General features: G+C 38.3%; 1 protein-coding gene across 1 annotated transcript in view; it reads left to right on the top strand.

The window, feature by feature from the left end:
- Positions 1 to 7,091: 7,091 nt before the first annotated feature.
- FSIP1 (fibrous sheath interacting protein 1) overlaps positions 7,092 to 21,583 on the top strand; it is a 77,298-nt gene continuing 62,806 nt past the window's right edge. Inside the window, exons 1-8 of the mRNA XM_059819906.1 lie at positions 7,092 to 7,142; positions 8,501 to 8,690; positions 9,596 to 9,679; positions 11,061 to 11,233; positions 12,172 to 12,256; positions 16,270 to 16,368; positions 19,384 to 19,484; positions 20,223 to 20,330. Coding sequence (XP_059675889.1) covers positions 7,107 to 7,142; positions 8,501 to 8,690; positions 9,596 to 9,679; positions 11,061 to 11,233; positions 12,172 to 12,256; positions 16,270 to 16,368; positions 19,384 to 19,484; positions 20,223 to 20,330 — 876 coding nt within the window. The 5' untranslated portion in view covers positions 7,092 to 7,106. The remainder of the gene's footprint in view (positions 7,143 to 8,500; positions 8,691 to 9,595; positions 9,680 to 11,060; positions 11,234 to 12,171; positions 12,257 to 16,269; positions 16,369 to 19,383; positions 19,485 to 20,222; positions 20,331 to 21,583) is intronic.

Here is a 21,583-nt window from a genome sequence, read left to right as displayed (position 1 = left end):
AAAAGGAGGAAAAGACTACGGGGACAATGTCAATTTACTATTCCTAGATATCCTCAAGAAATGTCAAATTCAAACAAACATCATGTAAAAATTAGAAAAAAGAAGAAACCCCACACAGTCCTTCAGCACCAAATAATGCTATATTGGTTGGCTACTTGGCAACGATGTATTTTGCACAACGGGATAAACTTCCAGACAAAAGCAGTTGTTTTCTAGAGGCTCCCTAAGTATTCTGCTCTATAACAGTTCTAATTGTTATTAAGCTGCAGTAATTTAATGAATGCATTTGTTCTGGTTTTAAAACTACTTTAAAATACACATATAGATAATGTTTTGCAGAAAAGGCTGGCTGGATTTCTGTAGTGAGTTTTCTTCTATTTTGCTCCCTGTTTCCTGGGAAAATATTCCTGTATCAGTGGGCTACATCTTGAAGAATGGAGAGTAAAGTCAGGCGGTGGTTCCAGATCAATGGAACTGGGACTTAGCAGCTGGTTCCAGCTAAACAGGAGCAGTCCCATAAGCTGCTGTGTAGGTAACCAGCTCTGGAGGTGATACATGTCCCACAGAACTCAGGTAGTTCCTCTCATTCATGTCACCTGACCTGGCACTGCATAATTTGATAAGGAATGTTAATATAAAAAAAAGCAAAATCCCTGCCTTCTAATCTTGTTTGATATGTTACTGTGTAATTGTGCTTTAAACTACGTAGGAGTCAGTATGAGATAATCAGTGGTTTTAGGTTTTGTTTTTTTTTTTTAATGGCCATAAAGGACTTGCCCCTCCCAAAAGATATGGTTGAAGTCATTGCTTTCAAACTTAAAACATTCTTACCTCTTCAAAAGACTGCTTCTTATTTTAGTTGAAGTTACTTTCTTTGTGCCAAAGTAGGGATATTAACAGGATTTCTAAACAAGTTTATAATGATGTCTTTAACTATCAAACATGGACCACAAGGTTAGTCACTGCAATCTGCAGTAATTTGTAATTCAAGGACAGTTTAGGAAAACAAAACAAACCAAAGCACATCTTGTAGAAAATTGCAGAACTCCAGATGCTTGCACTCATGAGCTAGTTGATTCTTCCCCTCCCCTGGAGGACACAGAGCGGGAACAGCAGGAACCAGCCCAAAGTGATCTTTGTTCCAGGTCTGTTTTTAAGCTGCTAAACCAGCCAAAGGTGGTGAAGAGTACGCAGAGGCTGATTGCTTTCTTCAGGGACAACAATGCAAGAGTGGGATGCAGAAGCGTTCTTCATCTCAGCAAAAGCCCCTCTGCATGTGCATAGGAGCAGTTCTCTTGTTTCTTCTCTGTGAGGAGAAAGTGGACTATTTTTTAAAGCAAGCATAAGAAATATCAAATCAGATCCAATTCCTAAATGCACCTTTGGTAATGCAAACCAGGGTTTCTCTACACAGCTGTTCTTTTGTATCCGAGGTTCCCTATGGCTAAACATAATGCACTGAGATCGTGATTTACTCCAAAACCTCCTTTGTCCACAGTACTTACGTAAGCAGTATTCTGCCGCCTTAGCCTCTGTTTTCTGTAAAACTAAACCCTCTACTTTTTGCCTGGATCATATCTTAAGCCACGGAAGAAGGTCCTTAGACACTTGTAGAATCTCATTCCTCTGGTCCCCTTGCGCCTGTCTGGTAGCAAACTCCAACACACTGCACCCCATGGCAGCACAACACAATCTGCTCTGAGCTCCTGCTTCCTGAGCTCTGTTGTTTGCCAGCAGAAGAAGGTGTGGCAGCATGGAAGACAGTCTTGTCACGGCAGGACCTTTCCCAGTGCAAGTCAAAGAATGAAAACCTGGCTTTATTAAACACAGTGGAAGTTTTACCATTGACTCTGGATTAGCATTTTAATTTAGCCTTTCTTCCTTAGCTGACAGGTTACTATGCTGTATCACTATTGCTGATGGAGCACACTGCAGAACTCCGCTTATCCTTGCCGAGGGTTCTGGAGAAGTTGGAATATGGCCCAGAATTCCTGGCTTTTTGCCCTTGACATGGCACATGCCAATCAAAAGATATTAATACATAATCTGTTTGTGCTTTGCAAGAAAAGGGTCTGTTTATTCCCCTAACATTTAGGGGAAATAATATCAGGAAAATTAGCTGTGTTTGTCCTGATCAGTGTACTGGGACTGTTAACAGTCTACCTTAAAAATACTGCCTGTGCTAAAGAAAAGCTACTTCAGGTGAGTACACAAAGGAATATTAAAAATATCAAAGACTAATAACTAATAAGCATTAAACAAAGTCTAGATAATTTGCCCTCCAACCTATATGAGACAATAAAAGTGTTTTGGCTACCTATTTATGTATCAAAACACTGTTCAGCAGAGAAGTATGAATATAAGCAGTAGCAATGGGAACAAGTTCCCTATATTTTCCCCCCTCACTTGTGTTTCTTCTTGATTGGATTAGGGAGAAAAGGATAAATGAATTCTGTTACTACGGTGACTGTGTTCTCAATATCAAGACAGCTTGTCTACATGTGTCTTGATCATGTTGTAACCTATTTTTAGGATGGAAAACACATCTTGGAGTGCTTTTCTTGCTGTGCCCTTTCTAGACACAAGAGTTTTTTCCAACACTTTTTATTTTTCTTTATCCTCATCATACTTCAGATAAGTAGTTTATCATGGAACAAAACTGACCTATTCCCAGAAAGGCAAAAAAGGAAATCACACCCTTTGTTCTGCGTTTCTAGTTCAAACTAGAACTAGAAAAATAGAAATAAAATATAATATAAAATATAAATAACACCTGCCACTTGGAAAAATACTTGACATTCTGTAATATTTTATGATGTTTACAAAGTTCAGTCCTCTTATTGGAGATGAAGATTCTTATGGCCCGATTTGCAGGATTTGAGATGAACTCCGTGAACCTCTTCTTTTCCTCTCTGGGTCTTCTAGGACACATAACACTCATCGATCATAAGATCAACTGTGGTTTGAGATATGATCAACTGTGGTTTGAGATATCCCTACTAAGCCACTATTATTAACTCTATGACAGCCTCATAGAAAACCTTCACTGATTCTATGTGGACAAGCAGCAGTAAGGAGCCTATTCCTGCACCACTTTCAGAGATTTATGTCAGTTTGTTACCAAACACAGAGCTGGACACTCTCATCTGCTCTTCTGAGGTTGTAGGCAGTCTGTAATATGGGAAGCTGATAGCAAGTCAGTGAGCTATTAAGCATATACAGTCTACTGTAGAAAGAAGTAAATATTGGGGTAGTTACACCTAGCTGATTTCCATGCCTCATTATTCATAGTTAATAAAATTCCTAACACAGCAAAAGGCAGATTTTAGTTTAGCTAGCTCTGAACTATATTGTCCATTCTACTACTTTCTCATTGTCATTACTGGCCTTAAATACTCAACTTGTGGATGTAAACATTCAATCTTCTGGTTTTGCTTCAAACCATCATCTGTACCACCTGGAAAGCACTACACATTCCAAACACTGCTATGGCATTGCATTAGCAATTGCAGGATTAATGTTAGAATTTTAATATATCCTCGTATGAGGACAGGCTGAGAGAGTTGGGATTGTTTAGCCTGGAGAAGATCCGGGGAGACCTTACAGCAGCCTTCCAGTACTTAAAGGGGGCCTACAGGAAAGATGGGGAGGGACTCTTTATCAGGGAATGTAGCGATAGGGTGAGAGGTAATGGTTTTAAACTGAAAAAGTAGATTTACATTAGGTATTAGGAAGAAATTCTTTGCTGTGAGGGTGGTGAGGCACTGGAACAAGTTGCCCAGAGAAGTTGTGGATGCCCCCTCCCTGGGTGTGTTCAAGGTTGGACAGGGGTTTGAGCAACCTGGTCTAGTGGAAGGTGTCCCTGCCCATGGCAGGGGGGTTGGAACAAGGTGATCTTTGAAGTCCCTTCCAACCCAAACCATTCCACAGTTCTGTAAAATACAGCTGGTTCACTAGTGTATTTTCTGTACTTGTCTTCAGCTCTTGACTGTAAACCACATTGCATCGTTACTGCACTAAATACCAGGAAAACTTGTTCTCTTACTGGCACTTCCAGGAATATGACAGTAAAATGCTATACACTATAAGCATCAATAAAAACTCTACTGTTGGGGGCATGTATTTGCTGTCTGCAAAGTAAGATTTTGGCAGAAAAATTTGTCAGTCAAAACCTTACTTTGAACAAGATGCAGTTTGTTTCTTCAAACTGTTTCTTGCAAATTTTTGACACCAATGTAAACCCGATTTTAACATATATAGGTATCAAAGGAAGTTGTAGGGGCCAGTAACTGTCTCTAGTTTTTTCAAGTGAATCAAAACACAGGAATCAATCGTCACATCCTGTTTAAATGTAGAAAAATAAAAAAGAGATGGGATTAGGAAGGTAATTATACTCCCTTTATTAATTAAAATTCATTCGTAAGTGTGAATATTCAGGTAAAAAATGGTGACCACAGGATTAGTTTTAACGAGTTTCTTTAGAAGTCATTCAACTATCCTTGTTTACAGGTAAACACAATGCAATTTATGCAGGAAACTAGACAAACACACTACCAAAAGAAACAATGATAATTCACAGCATAGATATATTGTTTAAAGGCTCAATACAGTAACAATTTTCTGTTGGATTAAACACTTCAAAAATTGTTCTTTTACTGAAGCAGGAAAGACAGCAGCTACGAGAATTACGCTGTCATGAAAATGGTTGCAGCTCACGTCTACAACACCCTGGTTAACAACGTTTTAACGCTGACTCTAAAGGCCAAAACCCCTCACCGAGCCCCGCACGGGCCCCCTGACTCGGGGCCACCCGGGAAGAGGCGCAGGGCGAAGCGCCCGCGGGGCCGGGGCGCGGGCCTCGGCGGGGAGGGCGACGACACCGCCCGCCGGGGACACCAGCACCCACCACTCCTCGCCGCGATTTTGGAAAATCCAAGTTTTAAGCCCTGTATCTGCGCGCCACTTACTCCACTGCCAGCACAGGCTAAAAGCGACCCATCTTTCACGACGCCGTTCCGGCTACGCGTGCTCAGCGGCGCCCGCCCCCGGGCGCAGGCAGCTGAGGGCCTCGGAGCCCGCAGGCAGCGGCGCCAGGGGAGGACGAGCCTCCCCAGGACACCGAAACCCGGCGGGAGGACGCCCACCGCCGCCGCCCTGTATCCCGCTGGCAGTCGCAGCCGGGTTCGGAGACCGGCTCTCCCTTTGCCATGGTCCGGCCTCCCACTTCTCGGCACTGCCCGGCCCGACCGCACCACACAGGCAGAGACACCCCTGCAGCGGCGCCACGATCCCGGCGCCCCGCCCCGGCAACGGGCCCGGCACAGCCCAACTATCCGCGGGAGGCAGGGAGGAGAAGGACGCTCGCCATACAGCATTTCTCTCTATGAGGAGGGAGAAGACAGGCTTCAGTGGGGTTATATTGTAGCTTAGGCTTCGTGAGCAAGTGAGAGCTCGATTACATTTGCATCCCTGGGAACTGGCTAAGAACCACTCCTCCACCATCGCCCCCGTCCCGATGATGGTACCGACCCAACGTAAGGCAGAATCGTGCCGTTATCGCGAGAGGTCGGTGAGTTGGTCGTCATGGGAACGGCGGCTGCGGTGCTGCTCGCCTTCGCTGCCCCCGCGCTGCCGCCCTCCCGCGGTAAGGACGGGGCGGCACCGGGGGTGCCGGGCCCTGCCGGGGGTGCCGGTCACAGGCGCTGGCCACAGGCGCTCCCGGGCGGGGAGAGCTCCGGCCGCCCTCTCTCCGGCGGGGCTGTCGGAGCTGCGGCTCTGCCGGGCAGCAGTCCTGTCAGGGCAGCGCCCGAGGCTCCTCTTGCGAGCGCGGGAAAGGGCTTCCTGTCTGTTTGCTGAAACCTCTTGTGAGATTATTTTTTGTTTGCTTGTTTGTATGTTTGGGTTTTTGTTCTGGAATCCTTTGGGTCTCAGCTGTTGCTGTTTGGCTTCTTCGTTTATGTTATATTGGGTCTTTTGCACTTGCTTTTCCACCCGCCCCGGGAAAACGAAAGAAGCTCTTAAAAAGCCCTCGGGCGTTGTGGAACACCCGCCGTTGGCAGAGGCCTAGAGATGGCCAGAACCCCTCGAAGGGTCGCTGGCTGTCCAGGCTGGCCGCGGCGGGCAGTTCTCTGAGGGGCGCGGGGCGGCGGCGGTTCGGAGCCCGTTGCAGCGCAGCTCCCGGGGCCGCCGCCTCCGCGGGCGTCCGTGGGCGCCTCCCGCTGCCGTAACTGCGTCGGTCCTGGTCGCAGGCGGTAAACGGCGTGAAGGGGCCTCTTCAATGAATGAGCCTGAGATTCGTGAGCTGAAATGAATGAATGAGCGTAAATTTATCTGTTTCTTCTCTGCCCACTTCTTTATACTGCGTCATGATGTTACGGACCTGCGTACATGACTCAGTTTGTCCTGTTTCTCGTACTGAAATAAAAAGTTGTACTCACTTGGGCCTTCTGAAAATTACCAGTGCATGTCACATACTCAGGTGTATAATTCCTGTGTATTCATGCAGTTTTTGCAGAGAACCATGCATTTCTATTGTTTAAACTCAAAACTGAATTGGGATGTTTGGATTTGGGAACTCCCTCCGCTTGTAACTACTGAATATAAAAAGCTTTTGGCTGCTTTATTTGATATGTTCAAGATGACTATAAAATAACCTCATTCTTTTGTTGATGCTAACTTTGCCAGTCCCATGGGTTTTTTTTAAAAAAAAAAGATCCATGACATTTCCTTTGTTGTGAGATTACTTTTAAGATTTAATCCATTTGAAGTTTCTTTGACAGTAAGTACATTTTAATACTTTGGTTAGCTTGATGATATGTATTTGTACGTATATTAAAAAGTGTATACTTGAGTGGCAAACTAGTCTATACTGGAAAGACTGCTCAACATTGAATTGCTAGAAAGGATTTCAAACTTGTTTAATCTACATCTGAAATATTGCTGGGATTGTGTTGCTTTATTGAGAAACTGATAGTTTGGAAGGTTGTTTTTTGAGTTTTTCCCTATTTTAGGTCACAGTGGATATTATAAGGGGGAGCTTGGACAAAATTTCAAGGCCTGCATCTAGCTCAAGGGCTTATTCTAATTGTAGATCTTTAAGTACATCTATGGAGTTATTAACACCAGAGCCACGTTTGCCACAGGTAATTCTTTTCACCTTCAACGGGTTAGAAACTCTATGCCTAATTCTTAGTAGAATGCCAAAGAAATAAGATTCTGCTTTTTTAGCTTCGTACAGAGTTCTGGGCTCTGCAGGTGTGCTAAGGGGTTATGTGCAAGCTCATGAATGTGGACTGCTCCTTATGTATGCATGGAATGATGTTTAATTTCATTTTTCTGAAAATACTTTTATATTTGCCACAAAAAGGGCTATTCAGCACTACAGCCTGGAAAAGCTGGTTATCTTGCTCTTTATATTTAATCGTTATTTATTATTAAATAAATTCAATTTTAAGGAAAAACATTTGAAGTCCTGGCAATAACATGTAGATACACAGCTATAGGCTGTTGATGCATGAGCCAGTATGTGCATAATTTCACTTCCATCCCATTTGTGCTTTTCAATTTAAGTTGGAATAAAAATTATTCTGCTTATTAAAAGAAAGCATTTGAGCAATCCTTAGTTGAATTTTTGACTACAAGAATATCTCAGGATATGCTTGAATCAAGTTTTAAAAAAAAATTCGTAGTATTCCAAGAAATATGTCAGCTCCAGGGATTCAACAAAGTCCGTCAGAAGTAGGTGTTCATCCATCTTCTGAGAAAATTAATATAGGGGATTAACTTTATTTTTGGAACAGGATATGTGATATGGTTGTTGGCATGTAGGAACTGGGACTTGGGAATTGGAGATTTATATTGATTTACTTACATTAGTCCAATTGTATTGTACCCCTGTTCACCTGTCCATAGAATGGGATAATACCTAGATGCTTCACAAAAGTATTAAAATATTTTTTATAGGTTCACAGTCAGGTGTTAAGGTTATCATCAGATAACTCTGAATCCAAGTTCTGACCTAAACATCATAGGCTATTGCATGAAAATTGCAGTCTCTTGAGATTGATGAAGTAAGCATAAGCTTTTCAGCCCTTCAAAGACTATAAAAAACTCTATAGTATGAGCAAGAGATTGGGATGCTACCTGGTGCAGAGCACCCACAGTGTCAGGAAATGGATGAGGCTGTTGTATGCACAGACTCTTAACTGGTTGGCTGTGCCCTCTGCTGCAGCAGAAATGGCATAAACCTTTGAAATAATTTCCTAGCCTGCCAATCCCAAATCTGGCAGTCTGTGGAATGAAGAGCTTGATAATCAGTGTGATATCTAAGAAACAGAACACTGTATCAGATCTGAAAATGGTTCTTTTATTGAAGAAGTACTCTGCAGTCTTGTATGGAAGCGTTGTTAGCCTTTGTGATAGTATATGATTATCGTGATTATCTTTTTCTTCCCCCCAAAGATTTCTATTTTTATGGTAGTAATTAATTTGCATTTCATAGGTTGATTCACATGTCAGTGTGGCTGGTAATCATCGAAGAGGCAGTCTAGAAGACTGCTGTCCAGAAGAAAGCAAAGGTGATGATGGAGAGAAATCTGATGTCAAGGAAGTAAGAACAGATCGGCAAACCATAGTGCAGAGTACGACCTTCTTTCTTCAGAAGTGTATACTGAATTCCAACGAGTTGTCAGGTGTGGGAATGACTAACACTTTCCTGTGTTGTGGCTAGACCAAATATCATGTTTGTATTTGTTGGGTAAAATTCTATTGATGGAGGGAAAAGAGGATGCAAATAGGTAAAATTCTAGAAGAGAAGGAGATGTCAAAATTCATACCTTCATTTCTCTTCACTATTTTGAACCCATCTTTGAGGGAAATATAGTGGTAATGGCAGTGATAACACAGGGTATTTCTCCTGGCATCTAAGCTGTGACCTGCACATTGGTGATGGCCTAAAAGATCAGGAGGAACCATCTGCATGTGTTCCGTGGAACCATGTTAGAAAGTGTTTTCAATAAGGTGTTTTTATTAAACTTTTCAGAGAGATCATGACCATTTGCTAGAAAATTTGTATCCTAATAATGGTCCACCAGTCCAAAAAGTTGGAAATTATGGTTGTAAGTTATAGTATTTAACAACTGAACAATGCTAATGCTAATAACATACTTTAAATATAAATATGCAATATCTCAGTTTAATGAAAGCACTTGTAGAAGTGCTTCAGATGGCATTGTTTTGGCATTCTATAAATGGTAATAAATTAACTTTCTAGAGCTCCTGATTATTTAAAAATAGAGAATTGAAGGCCAGTATGTGAAGCAGGAAGTTTGGACACCTTCTTCAAGTTTAGATAGATTTCGTGACAGAATTGAGGTAAAAAGAAATCCCTTGATTCCTGCTCCCGTGTTTAACATGAGTCCCGGTGTACTAGCAGTACATACCATTTTTTAAACAGTAATCCACTGCAGAGGCTCTGTGGGGATCCCTAACTGACAAAAATGTATTTTGGTGTCTCAATTGTTAACATTTCAAACAATAGCTTTAAAAGTTTATTTCAGATCTATTTTATTGTGGAAGACTTTCCTGTGTTTTTCAGGTTGTATCTCTAATTCAGATTCTGGAGATGATAGCACTGAAACACAGACTTCGAAATTCTGTGAACCTTTCCAAGGAAAACTAAGTAATGCAAAAGCAGGTACTACTTTTCAGGTGTATAAAGTGAACAGTGCAATAAAACTTCTTTTTTTTTTTTTTTCCTTGTTAATGCTTCTAGGAGAGTTTGGGATCATAGTGTATTTCTGTGTATATTATACAGTTTTAAAGAAATAATACAAATTGGAAATCTATATGCATTGTGATATTCAAGAGGTGTTGGATGAATTCTTTATTTAAAGATTATTTTATTACAGGATATTCACTTTCTTTAATGTTATGATAGTATTTGAGTTCCACATAGATTTGGTCAACCTAATAGTGGTGATTCTACCTAGTGCAGCAGTGCTGGTCATCTAACATAATATTCAGAAATTGGCTAGAACTCAACTTCAAAGCTTCACTCAGTCATTTTAGGTCCAAATCCATCTGATGGGTTCAGGCCAGTTGAAATAAGTCCTCTTTTTTTGTCTTCTGTCCTTGGGGCTTCCCTGGAGCTCAGTTAGATTTTTATAGCTCTCTGCTTGCTGAATCACTCATGCCTTCTTATGGCACAAAGTAGACTATATGCATCACAGTAAATGCTTGGGATCGGTGGATGTGTAAAGCTTTTGACCTCAAAAGATCAGAAAATGAAGAAGTATTGCAGGACTCCAAAACTTGGAATTCTGTGGGACAGGGACAGTGCTGCAAGTGTTTCCTCTACTCTTGCTGTGGAAACTAAGTTTGGCCAGAAAAGGCGGCAGAGTGTGAGGATGTTATAGGAAGGGGAAAAGCTAAAAGTGATCAGAAATTGTAATCTGCATGTTTACGAAAAAAAGAGACAATACAGAAATCTATTTTAGTTAAATAATGGTAGTTACCATGTTTCACCATTTCTATTTTTCAAAATAACTTTTTTCTAGAACCAGTATCAGAATCTGGTTTGGCTAAGATGTAAGTCAAGACTGAAACTTCTATAACATTTAAAAATAAAGATATTACAGAGTGTCTTTTAACCCCAGAATTATTCATTTTAATGGATGACATTTCAACATGTATGCTTCTAGTCAGCCTGAAGAAATTATTTTTGATTTTTAAGCTTATTTGTCTGTGATTTTTGCTGATACTGTGGTGGTGTTGTCACTCTTCCATTATAAATTTGAATCAAATCACTTGCCCAAAATGGGGGGCTCTTCCTCCCCCATGTCCAACTGCTACAGCTAAGAGTTTGATTCAGTGTTCTGTTACAAAGACTTCTGTATTTTTCACTGCTATAAACAGGTTTAGAAATGAACATGATATATAAGCTTGAGAATAATTGTATGCTTGTCTATGGTTATTATGAAATTACTTGTACTGCTTTTTAGTTGGTTTTTTTTTAAGTTGAAATGCTTCAAGCTAACATTAATTTTAAATCTATTCTACAGCAAACTCTTCCAACTTGGAAGATTCTGAAGAAACAGATGTAGATCCTCAGATTCAAGCAGCTGTAAAGAAAATGAATAAACTTGACACAATACTGGCAAAAAAACATTTTAAGGAAAGAACAATTAAAAAACAAGGCAAAGAAATGAGGGCAAAGCTCTGGGAAGAACTTCAGGTTAGAAATATTCTGCTTATTTTGTAAACAGTATATCTTAGAGTACTGTCTTACAGAATTATCATATTTCAGACGCATTGTTTTATTAAATAACTCTCAGTTGGCTGATTTAAAGTGAAGAAATTGATCTTAAAAAGTAAATTTGAATAGGTTTTAATATACATTGGCTAGGCAGGCTTTGAAAGAAGGCCATGGTCCTTAAAAATTGGTATGACCAATAGCCAAATAGACAGCTGTTTAGGTGTGGTTTACTAGCACAGTTTTACGCTTGAGCTCGCTACTTGCAGGTATGATAAGGCGTGACAAGAGGTAGTGTCTGTGAACCCAGACCCAAAAGCATTTATTCTGCTGTAGTGTGACCATTCTTAGGCCCATCTATTTCAGTACTGTCTATTACTGAAGAAATTAGAGATGCCCCCTGAAGAAGGCATGCAAACGCTACAGCACAAATTCCTTTACGTTGTTCTTGTCCTGGTCTCTAGCAGTTAAATGTCACTTTAAGCCTTGAAACATGAAATTTAGTATTTCCTCTGAGGTTAAGTATTGTGTAATTTACACGAATACAAATCCAAGTTGCTAAAAAGACATGATTGCTGTTGATTTGACTGCATCTCATGATTTCAACGGATTTGGGTTGAAAGCCGTATATACAATACAAAACTTCTTTGTCTTGTGAAATGTGTCTCCATGTAAGAGACAATATATAACAGAGGCTTTAAAGTTCCACCATGTCTTTATCATAACTTTAGGAGATGTTCAGATAGCCTCAAGAAGAAAACAAAGTGGTAAGTAAATGTTGCCACTGAACAAGGAATTTTTAATAGGGTCTGAAGTTCATTAGACCTGATAAGCAGACAACGTATTTTGCTTTAAAGTATTTACTTTAAAGTAAATATATGCATCTATCTGTATATTTATGCTTTATTTCTTTTGAATAGTCTATCAGTACCACTGGAAGCCATGAGGAGATAGAAAACACAAAACTTTTTTTAGCTTTGATCTCATCATGGCAGGATACAGCTGGTAAGTAAGAAAGAGAAGTAAATACCCTGATATAATTATCCTGTATTTTGATGAATTTTTGTTGGATACTATAAAAATAAAGCTTTCAAACCTTTACAACAAAATCATTTTTACATGTACACGTACATAAAGGAAATATTTGAAAAATTAACTGAAATAATTTTTACATTATCGCAAATGTAGAAGCTGTCCTTTAACATTAATTTTGTTTATAGAAACTGTATTTTTTTCAAATAACTGGCTACTCTAGAAGGGTAGAAATTGAGGATAAGTAAAGCTTGCATTTTTCAAGTTGATGGCAAACACAGGTGATTTCAGAAAGGATGCACGACTGATAACACTGGTAAATTAAAGTAATGATAGCAGGTATAGGGAAAATGAAGAGTGAAAACCTGCTGAAAAGCTTGGATGTCTTTACCATTTTGGAACATCTGGGCAATAAGCAAGGAATTCAAAACTGCTTTGGTAAACAAACAAAATGATGACGTTACTGATGTGTGGTTACTGGTGGTTTTAGTGAGAGAGTTTGCCAGGCTGGAGTGCTTGGTGTAGGAAGGACAGGCAGTTAAAAAGTATTAGGCCTAAAAACGTTGCTTAGAAGCTCTAGGGATGTGGGCCCTGTCACAGGTGTATCCTGGAGAAAATTTTCATGTGGGAGAGAGAGTGAGAAGGAGGCAATGGCAATGCCATGGTAAGGATCTCATAATAGACAGGTCCAGAGGGAGGGAAATTCCTGAGCCTTTTTAGGAATTGTTAACAGAAGAACCAAAAGAATGGGACCAAGTTGTGATACTAACTACTGAGTTATACGTTGGAAAAAAAAATACAGGAAGATGCATGCACAGCTCAGGTCTTGGAACATGGTCCAAAAGGGAGTATGGGTAATTTACATTGAATTTGATACTGATTATGTTACATTTAACTAATTTCTAAAAGAATTTAAGATTCTGAACATGAGAGAGAATTTGAGTAAAAGGAATTATGAAATAATATAGAGTGTGATTCTAAGGAAAAGGTATGAATATGAAACATGAACTTAGTTTTTTTAATCGGCTTTTTTTCTGAGAATTCTAGGGAAGAAAATTTAGGATAGATGGCAGTTTTAAAAAGTGAAACTATGTTAAAGACATGCTAGCAGACTATTCTCAGGATGAAAAGACCAGGAAGTCTGATAAGATAATTTCTAAGTTTCATCATGATATGACAATGAAGACAAAAAATATTCAAAGTGGAAATGAACACACTGATAAGAGTAAATGTTTGCATTTTAGTCTTTCAGTAAAAATCACTTCCATCTTCAGTAACATTTAAAACACTAAATTCTATAGCTGCATTAAAAGTAGACAAATGATTAAGGAATGATTGAGTTCTTTACCAGGAAAGGTAAACAAATAGTTAATGATACAGAGAAATGTGGAATGTGATATATAACAAAAAAACCTAACTATGATCAAAATTACAGTGAATACCAATAATGTAAAACTGTAGGTAGAATAGGGAAAGAAAAGCTAAAAAACTATTTAGAAATGTTTTCTGAGTCAGAAGGACACAATTCTGTTGGAGTTCTAAAGCAAGTGGTTGAAGCACGTTCTGAAGTATTGGTAGTTTTCTTCAAGAATGCACAGAGGATGTGCATGCTTGTAGGGACCTGGAAAAAGGAAATACTGTGTATTTTAAAATCATAGAATCATAGAATCGTTTAGGTTGGAAAAGACCTTTAAGATCATCAAGTCGAACTGTAAACCTAACGTTGCTAAGTCCACCACTAAACCATGTCCCTAAGCGCCTCATCCACACGTCTTTTAAATACCTCCAGGATGGTGATTCAACCACCTCCCTGGGCAGCATATTCCAATGCCTGACAACCCTTTCAGTGAAGAATTTTTTTCTAATATCCCATCTAAACCCCGCCTTGGTGCAACTTGAGGCTGTTTTCTCTTGTCCTATCGCTTGTCACTTGGGAGAAGAGACCAGCACCCACCTCTCTACAACCTCTTTTCAGGTAGTTGTAGAGAGCGATAAGGTCTCCCCTCAGCCTCCTCTTCTCCAGGCTAAACAACCCCAGTTCCCTCAGCCGCTCCTCATAAGGCTTGTGCTCCAGACCCCTCACCAGCTTTGTCGCCCTTCTCTGGACATGCTCCAGCACCTCCATGTCCTTTTTATAGTGAGAGTCCCAAAACTGAACACAGTATTTGAGGTGCTCATCTTATTGGAGGAAAGGAGGAAAATGTCCTCCTTTTTCTTTCTGTGGCTAGACTCTTACTGGGGGAGACACTAGAACAAACTGTAAGCATTCTGCTCACAATGCCTTTATTGGGAAGGGCAGGGGGAACAAAATCAGACTGAATTAATCAAGAATATACTGTGTCAAAACTGCTCGAGAGTGGTTTTAAAAAATTTGCTGTTTGAATACTCTGTCTCAGTGCTGGAGTTCTCAGAGATGTGTCAATCATACGTACATTTTGCATCCTGTCCTTCATCTGTATACCTTGGTTGAAAGTGTTTCTTGGTTGAAAGGAAAGAGACTTGTGGTGCATCCTGTTTTTTTTCTTGTTGGGGAGAGAACAAGGATTTGAAGTCTGAATGGTTATTGCTGAGCAAAAATCTGAGCTTGAATGTTGGAAGTACGTGCATGATAATGGTGGCAATGTGTGGTTAAAACATTTCAACAAAACTTGTTACAAGGTAACCTGCTTTTATTTCTATGCTGAAGTTTGGGTTATTAAGGGAAGAACACAGAATTTGATATGGGTGATAATTAAAAAATCTCCAGCAGATGTAAGGATATAGTAAAAACCAGTAGGTAAGTAAGACTATATGGTTGTTAATGAACTCCATGCTTTAATTCTTTTATTTCAAAGGTAACTCCTTGCTGTAGAGGTCATGTGCATCATATGGGTTCTGGTGTACCATACTGGCAACACTGTATAGTTTAGATTTATATTTTTCCCTCCAGCTTGATCTTTATCTTGAATTTTGTGTGACATGCTGGTGCCTTACTTTTCAGGTCTTATTTACTTATTTATTTAAATGACTGCCTCGTTAGCTGCCCTGGCTGATACTGAAATGGAATACAATTCATATATTTTGCTTTTCAGAGCTTGAATTTGATAAAGATCTTTATTAAATAAATCATATAGGGGAGCTATTTAATTATGGCTTTTAATGTGGCTGTGAAATCAAACACAAGTTCTGGGTACAAAATAATTAATAACTTATGTGCCCCAGCCCCTCAGGGCACAAAAAACCTCTGACACGCTCATGGCAGAAATGTAAATCAGGATTTAATTAAACAGCCTTAAATGCATTCCCTTGTGCTCTGTGTAACAAAATCATACTTACAGTTGAGTCCACTGAACTTCATTATTACAGAATGTTGGTTGTTTATTTCATTGTGAAAAACACATTTTTCATATGTGATATATATGGTTCTTTGCAATACGAGTCCTTTTCTGTAAATGCCAAGAGTATAGACTGCAAGTTAATGTTCTAACTTATACTTCCAGTTGACATATGTCAGTACCATGACTGAATTTTTTTGATTAACTGAAACAATTCTTACATGCTAGGGTGTTTAAACACTTTTTTCTAGACTATACCCTTGACCTAAGCCACTTGGAAGTCTAATAATTCATGCACAGGCAGACACCAGCTGTGAAAATCTGGATACTTTTATTCTCATTTAAACTTCTAGATGACTTGCCACATGGTGTCTGCAGAGGCTTTTGAACTTTAGGGCCTTGGGCTGTGTCTTCTAGAGTGTAATTATTTGTCTTTTATGGGCAGTAGTTGTTAAAAACAAAAATACAGTCATATGAAACAGCATAATTATTGATGAGACACACCTTACACTTTTCCCCCTTCTTTATTTCTTGAGAAATATGGTGGTGATGTGATTTATCCAAGTAAATTTCTTTAACTTTCATGTGTGAGATCTTATAGTATGATACACATGAAACTAGATCTTCTTTAAATACATTTCAGTTAGATTTTACTGAAAAAATTCTTTGCAGATCCCTCCCATGCTAAAGAAGATGAAATATGTACTTCAGTATTTCACACACAAATTAATCCAGAAGACTATGATTGCCATAAAACCCAACATAATCAGGGTAAGCTTTATTAATTGTATAGTTTGTATTTCTAAATAAGGCAAAACAATATGTACAATGGGTGGGTAATGAAGACTTGGCCTTTATGGTTAGGACAATGAAATCAGAAAAAACAAGGTTGCTTAGTGGAATGGCAACAGTTCTTATTTTTAAAAAGAGTAATATTGTTTGTGACTTATCTAAAACATTTTACTCAACATGCTAAGAAAATTTTTACTTTCAGGTTTATAAAACTTTTTTTCTTTCATTGCAAAATGATGAGGTGTGTAACTGAGTCATTGTAAAATGTATCACTGGTTCTTCATGGAAATTCTTTAAAAACTTGTCTTTGCTGTTGTTCTAAGGTGCTGTAACTTTCATTAATAGGCTTACATTCAAGAAACCATCGAAAAATGAAGAGAGGTGCTGTATAGAGTTTCAACTGTTCTTTAATTTTTTTGTTTTCAGGAGAAATTGTATGGCTGTTGTGACAAACCTAAATCTTCAGACAACTAATTTTATATTTTGTTATGCTGATTATTGTAAAGGCTGCATTGCTTTTATGGATTAAGTACTTTCTGGCAAAAATCAAACATCTGTGCTGATTCTTTTAGACATCACTTGTTTATGTGCACTGAATAGATGTATCAAATGCTGGTAGTAGTGTAGTGTGTCCAACACTTCAAAATAAATGGAATTGTGCTTTTGTGCGTCTATTCCTTCCCTATTTGAAATTTAAATTTTCATGGTTTAGTAACTTCTCACATGTGTTGTGACATAAGAAGAATTGCTTCGGCTGCCTTTGCTATCAGCTGCAATTGTTTATTTCTGTGTCATCTACTACTCTGTGTAAACAGGTGGAATCTATCTTCCTGATGACTGCCTAAGATGACAAGAATATAATAAACAGGTGTTCCTTAAGATTTGACCATTGATGGCAGCAGAATATCTGCACTTTTTTGAATGTGACTGCATGTTTTAACTTTTCAAACCTAGACCTCAGGTCCCTTGTCATTTTATCACTTGTCTTAGTCCACCAGGATGTGACCTTAACTTTGTGTTACTAAATGTTTCTTCACACTGTTTTGGAACAGTGCTGTGCTTTTGATTTCTCTGTCTTCCTACTGTGTGTCTTCATTCCTCCCTTAAAATGAAGCTTTACCCTCATGCTTCCACCTTCACGCTTTCTTAGTTGTGCTGGAGTGTCCTTGAATAGCAATGGCAGGTTTCATTACCAGCATTCAGGACAGCGATGACTTCTAAAGCTCCCAGTACAGGCATGGTTGCGAGTTGCTGTTGGTTGTTGCTATTTTGAGATGTTCTGCATTCTTTTAGTTTGGGAACGCATGAAATAGCGATCACTTACAACTTATGAGCAATAAATTACTTAAATGACTTTTACTATTTCTGCTGGAGGCTTTTGATACGGTTTCTGAATAGCTAAGTCTTACTATTTTGGTTGTTTTTGGATGTCTGTAAAACAATTTTCATAAAGGCAGACCCTGAGCAAGGGGAGCTTAACTTGTGAAGAAGAATGTATGTATTAGTTTTATAATACTACTTTAGCAGTCTTATCAAGATTTGTACCAAATCTTTGAAATTTGTACCAAATCTACCAAAACTTATATGCAAAGTATGTTGAGCTGCAGTCTCTCTTTTACTTGCCCATGGCAATCTTCAGTGTATTCCTTGTCCCAGTGATCCATGTATCTCCCTTCTTTACTTGAATGTTCTGAGATGTTCTATATGATGGCTCCCTCTCAAAAACGCTTATTCTGCAGTTAGAGAAAGATGTAGCCTAAAAGTAATGTTTCGTATATGTTGCATGCTATGTTGGTGTTTGGTGTGTTTTGCTCATTTCAGGATACAACTAGTCATGTTTATATTGATTGGTAAATTCTTATATGATGTAGTTCCTTGATAGATTAGAGATGTTACCTGGTAATGTTAAAGGTAGTTTGGGATGGTTTCAGTAAATAGTTGTGCATTTGAACTGTGATAGGGTTTTCTTGGTCAGATCCAACACCTCAGTCCTTTAAGGTTTACTTGCAATTTTAGAGTAAGTCTGGTGAGAATGTTGCACAGTTTTTTGTCCATAGCGTGTAAAAGGATGCATGGAATTTGTTTCATATCTTTGGGGGTTTGTTTTCAGTCTACTCACTCTGAAAGAGTTACTTCCATGTAAACTTCCATAGCCAATTTATATTATCTAACATGTTAAATTGAGGGGTTTTTGTAGGCAAATAGCCCACCCATTTTTCAAATCTCTACTTCCCAGAAAAGCCAAAAGTACTGTGCCTACTTTTGAAGTAGTTTTTGAGACTTAAAAGTTGGTTGTATTTGCTTAGATGTGTTATTTAATGTGATAAATATTTGCTGTTTGTAAAGGAATTGCTGTTTTAAAACTGGTAAAAGTTTCTGAAAAACAAAATATGTGCCCATTTTTGTATGATGGATAGAAACTTTGAGAAAAAAAGCACATGTGATGTTGTCAGAGTATCATGTGGCTGTTTGTTTAATAGCTTTAGAGCTCTACGACGAGTTTTATTTTTAAACAAAATTTGTTTTATAAGCCGTGTTATAATAATATTGACTATATAATCTCTTCTTCATCTGTTTTATTTTAAAAAATTTACTTGATGTGTCTCCAAATAGTTCTGTGGTTTTAAAAAAAAAAAAAATTTTCTGGTTTTGTACTGATGATAAAACTGAAACAATAATGATAGGGTTTGAAGGAATGCTGTGGCTTTTAAAGCCGCCATGTTTAACATTTTTGAGGTCGGAAATCCAAAAGTATTTTAGGCTTCCTAACATTGAATTATCTCATCTAATAAAAGCTTAAAAATTATATTAGATTTTGACAATAGTTATGTTTTAAATATAGCAATATATTTTACATAAATAATGAAAACAAAAGTTTGTCTATCCACTTTATATGTTTGTTAAAGATTTAAATGGGATTGCTGTTATTACAGTTCTCACTGAATCAGAAAAGGAATGAACATAACTTAGCAGCTTTTCTTCCTCAAACTTCAGGTTATCCAAGTGAAATAGAAACAAATGAATTTCTTAATCAAGCAGAAAGAACGCATAGCAAAAGTAAAAAAAACCAGGATTTCATTAAAAAGAACATTGAGGTAAGCATTAAAGCACAAAATCGTTAACATTTTGTTAAATGTTAACTAAAAAATAGTATATAAGTACTTCTTGGGATAGTTGGGTTTCTTTATCAGGGATATTAAAAGCTAATTAGGCATAAATGAAAAAAATCTTGCTGTTAAAAATTGTTGTTTATGGCAGAGTACTGTATAAGATAGTTCTCATCTTGGATGCTCATATTGGTGGGAATTATACTGCTTCTGTTTATTTGCTAGAGTGCTGGAAACTGAATTGTTCTGTTTGTGCCTGGACATAGCTTGTTTTGAGGACAAATATTTCCTAAGACTTTCTTCAAATGTATTTACTATTAAGTTAAAGGAAGATGTTCTTTTGCATAGATAAGGAATGGTTATGCAGGTTGTTCATGTATAGCCTGCATGGAACCATTATTTACAGAAGACTTCTTTCTGTCAGAAAATACACACCTTGATTTCCATGCTTTTTTTTCTGTGAAGACCTAGGAGCTATGATTTTTTTTTCATCCAATGAAAAATATCTGTCCTGCCCCGCCCCCCACCCCCATCAAAGACTGTTATAAGATTATCAACTTATTATATGTAGGCTGCTAAATTTTTCTGTCAGAGCGATAACTTGTACTATGGCAATAAGCAAGATTTAGATGTTAATTTCACAGGGCTTAAAAACTTTTTTTTGGAGCTGTTTGAGCTAATAAAGTTCTAAAGTTTGTTTATTTTTTCTTTTTGTAAATATTTCAGCTAGCAAAGGATTCAGGAAACCAGGTTGTTATGCTTGAGGGAGAAAGGAAAAGGCTAATTGAACTATTGAAAGATACAGAAGATGGAATTGAATTGCAAGGTCTTGAGGTATGGCAACTTTAATTTGCACTGTCCTGTTGTATTTGGCTTATTTGTACAGTAAATCTAAATTTTATTTGGTTTTAGTCTTACCATGAAGTAACCTACTGAGATATGAGAGAAAAGCTGGACAAATCCAATTGGCTTTGTCTCCAGGAATGAATTTTCATTTGCTGCTTTGTTCATTTTACTAACACTTGGACATACCTGGCCTCAGAAAAACAGCAGAACTTAAAAGAAAAGTTAGACAGAAGTGGAAGGTAGTTATTGGGTTTTCTTTTTCTTTAAGCTAGTGTCCCTCACAAAATTTAGAGGCATGTATGCAGAACAGCTAATGCAAATTCTGACTAGCAATGTGTACCTTTTTTGCACCAATTCTCAAGGCATCCAGGCAATGGAAAAATGTAACATTTTCCCAAATTTGTATTTGGCACATGTCACTATCGTGTGGTCATGTCTCTATAAAGATTTTACTATTTATATCAGATATTAAATAGATCACTACACAGGACATGTGTGTTGCTGTAGCTTCTTGGTACAATGGACAAGAATGGGAAAAGGCATTTGTGGGTTAGTCTAGTCTGTACTAGATCATCACTTTTAAAGAAAACAGCTCCTAAATCTACTGCCAAAGTAGAATAAAAGAAAGGATAATACTTAGTTACTTAAACCTGTCTAGTCTGGAGATGGATTCTTCCTCTCCCACATTTTAATTATATTATGGGTGAAGTGTTTCCTGTGGCTGCTTTATAACAAAGATCATGATAAAATAATCAGCTACTGAGTAGTCTAGACTGCATCAGGCTGGCCCAGGTAACTGTCTAGCTGATGGTCACTTTCATCTTATTTCATTCTGATTTCTAAAAAACTGGTGTAACCTCATTGGCTAAAGTAATGTTTTGGAGGTTATCAATCAAGGCAGAGCTGGCTATGCTGTATGAATTCCTCTGTATAGTGTAATGTGGATTAGATAACTTGGTCAGGACAGAGACATAATCTGCTAGTGAGTGGTGGTTGCGCAGACTTGCTTCCCTGAATGTTAGACAGGAGTGCCAGGTTGCTGTGGAGAACCTGCATCTGTTTGTGAATATGAGCTCGTTTGTTTGGGTTAAGTGGGCCAAGCTCACTCATAATATGCATAATCCTGTCTATATTAGAAGCACATATTCATATTGGTTAGTCAGGTGTTACTGCTATCAAGAGGAAAAAGACACATAAATCACAATCAGGAAAAGAACTCTGTGCTCTCTGTCTCTCCCACT

This window comes from Gavia stellata, chromosome 7 (genome assembly GCF_030936135.1).
Source record: "Gavia stellata isolate bGavSte3 chromosome 7, bGavSte3.hap2, whole genome shotgun sequence".
Classification (NCBI taxonomy): domain Eukaryota; kingdom Metazoa; phylum Chordata; class Aves; order Gaviiformes; family Gaviidae; genus Gavia; species Gavia stellata.
Note: the sequence above shows the minus strand (reverse complement) of the source record. Positions and strands in the feature narration are given on the sequence as shown.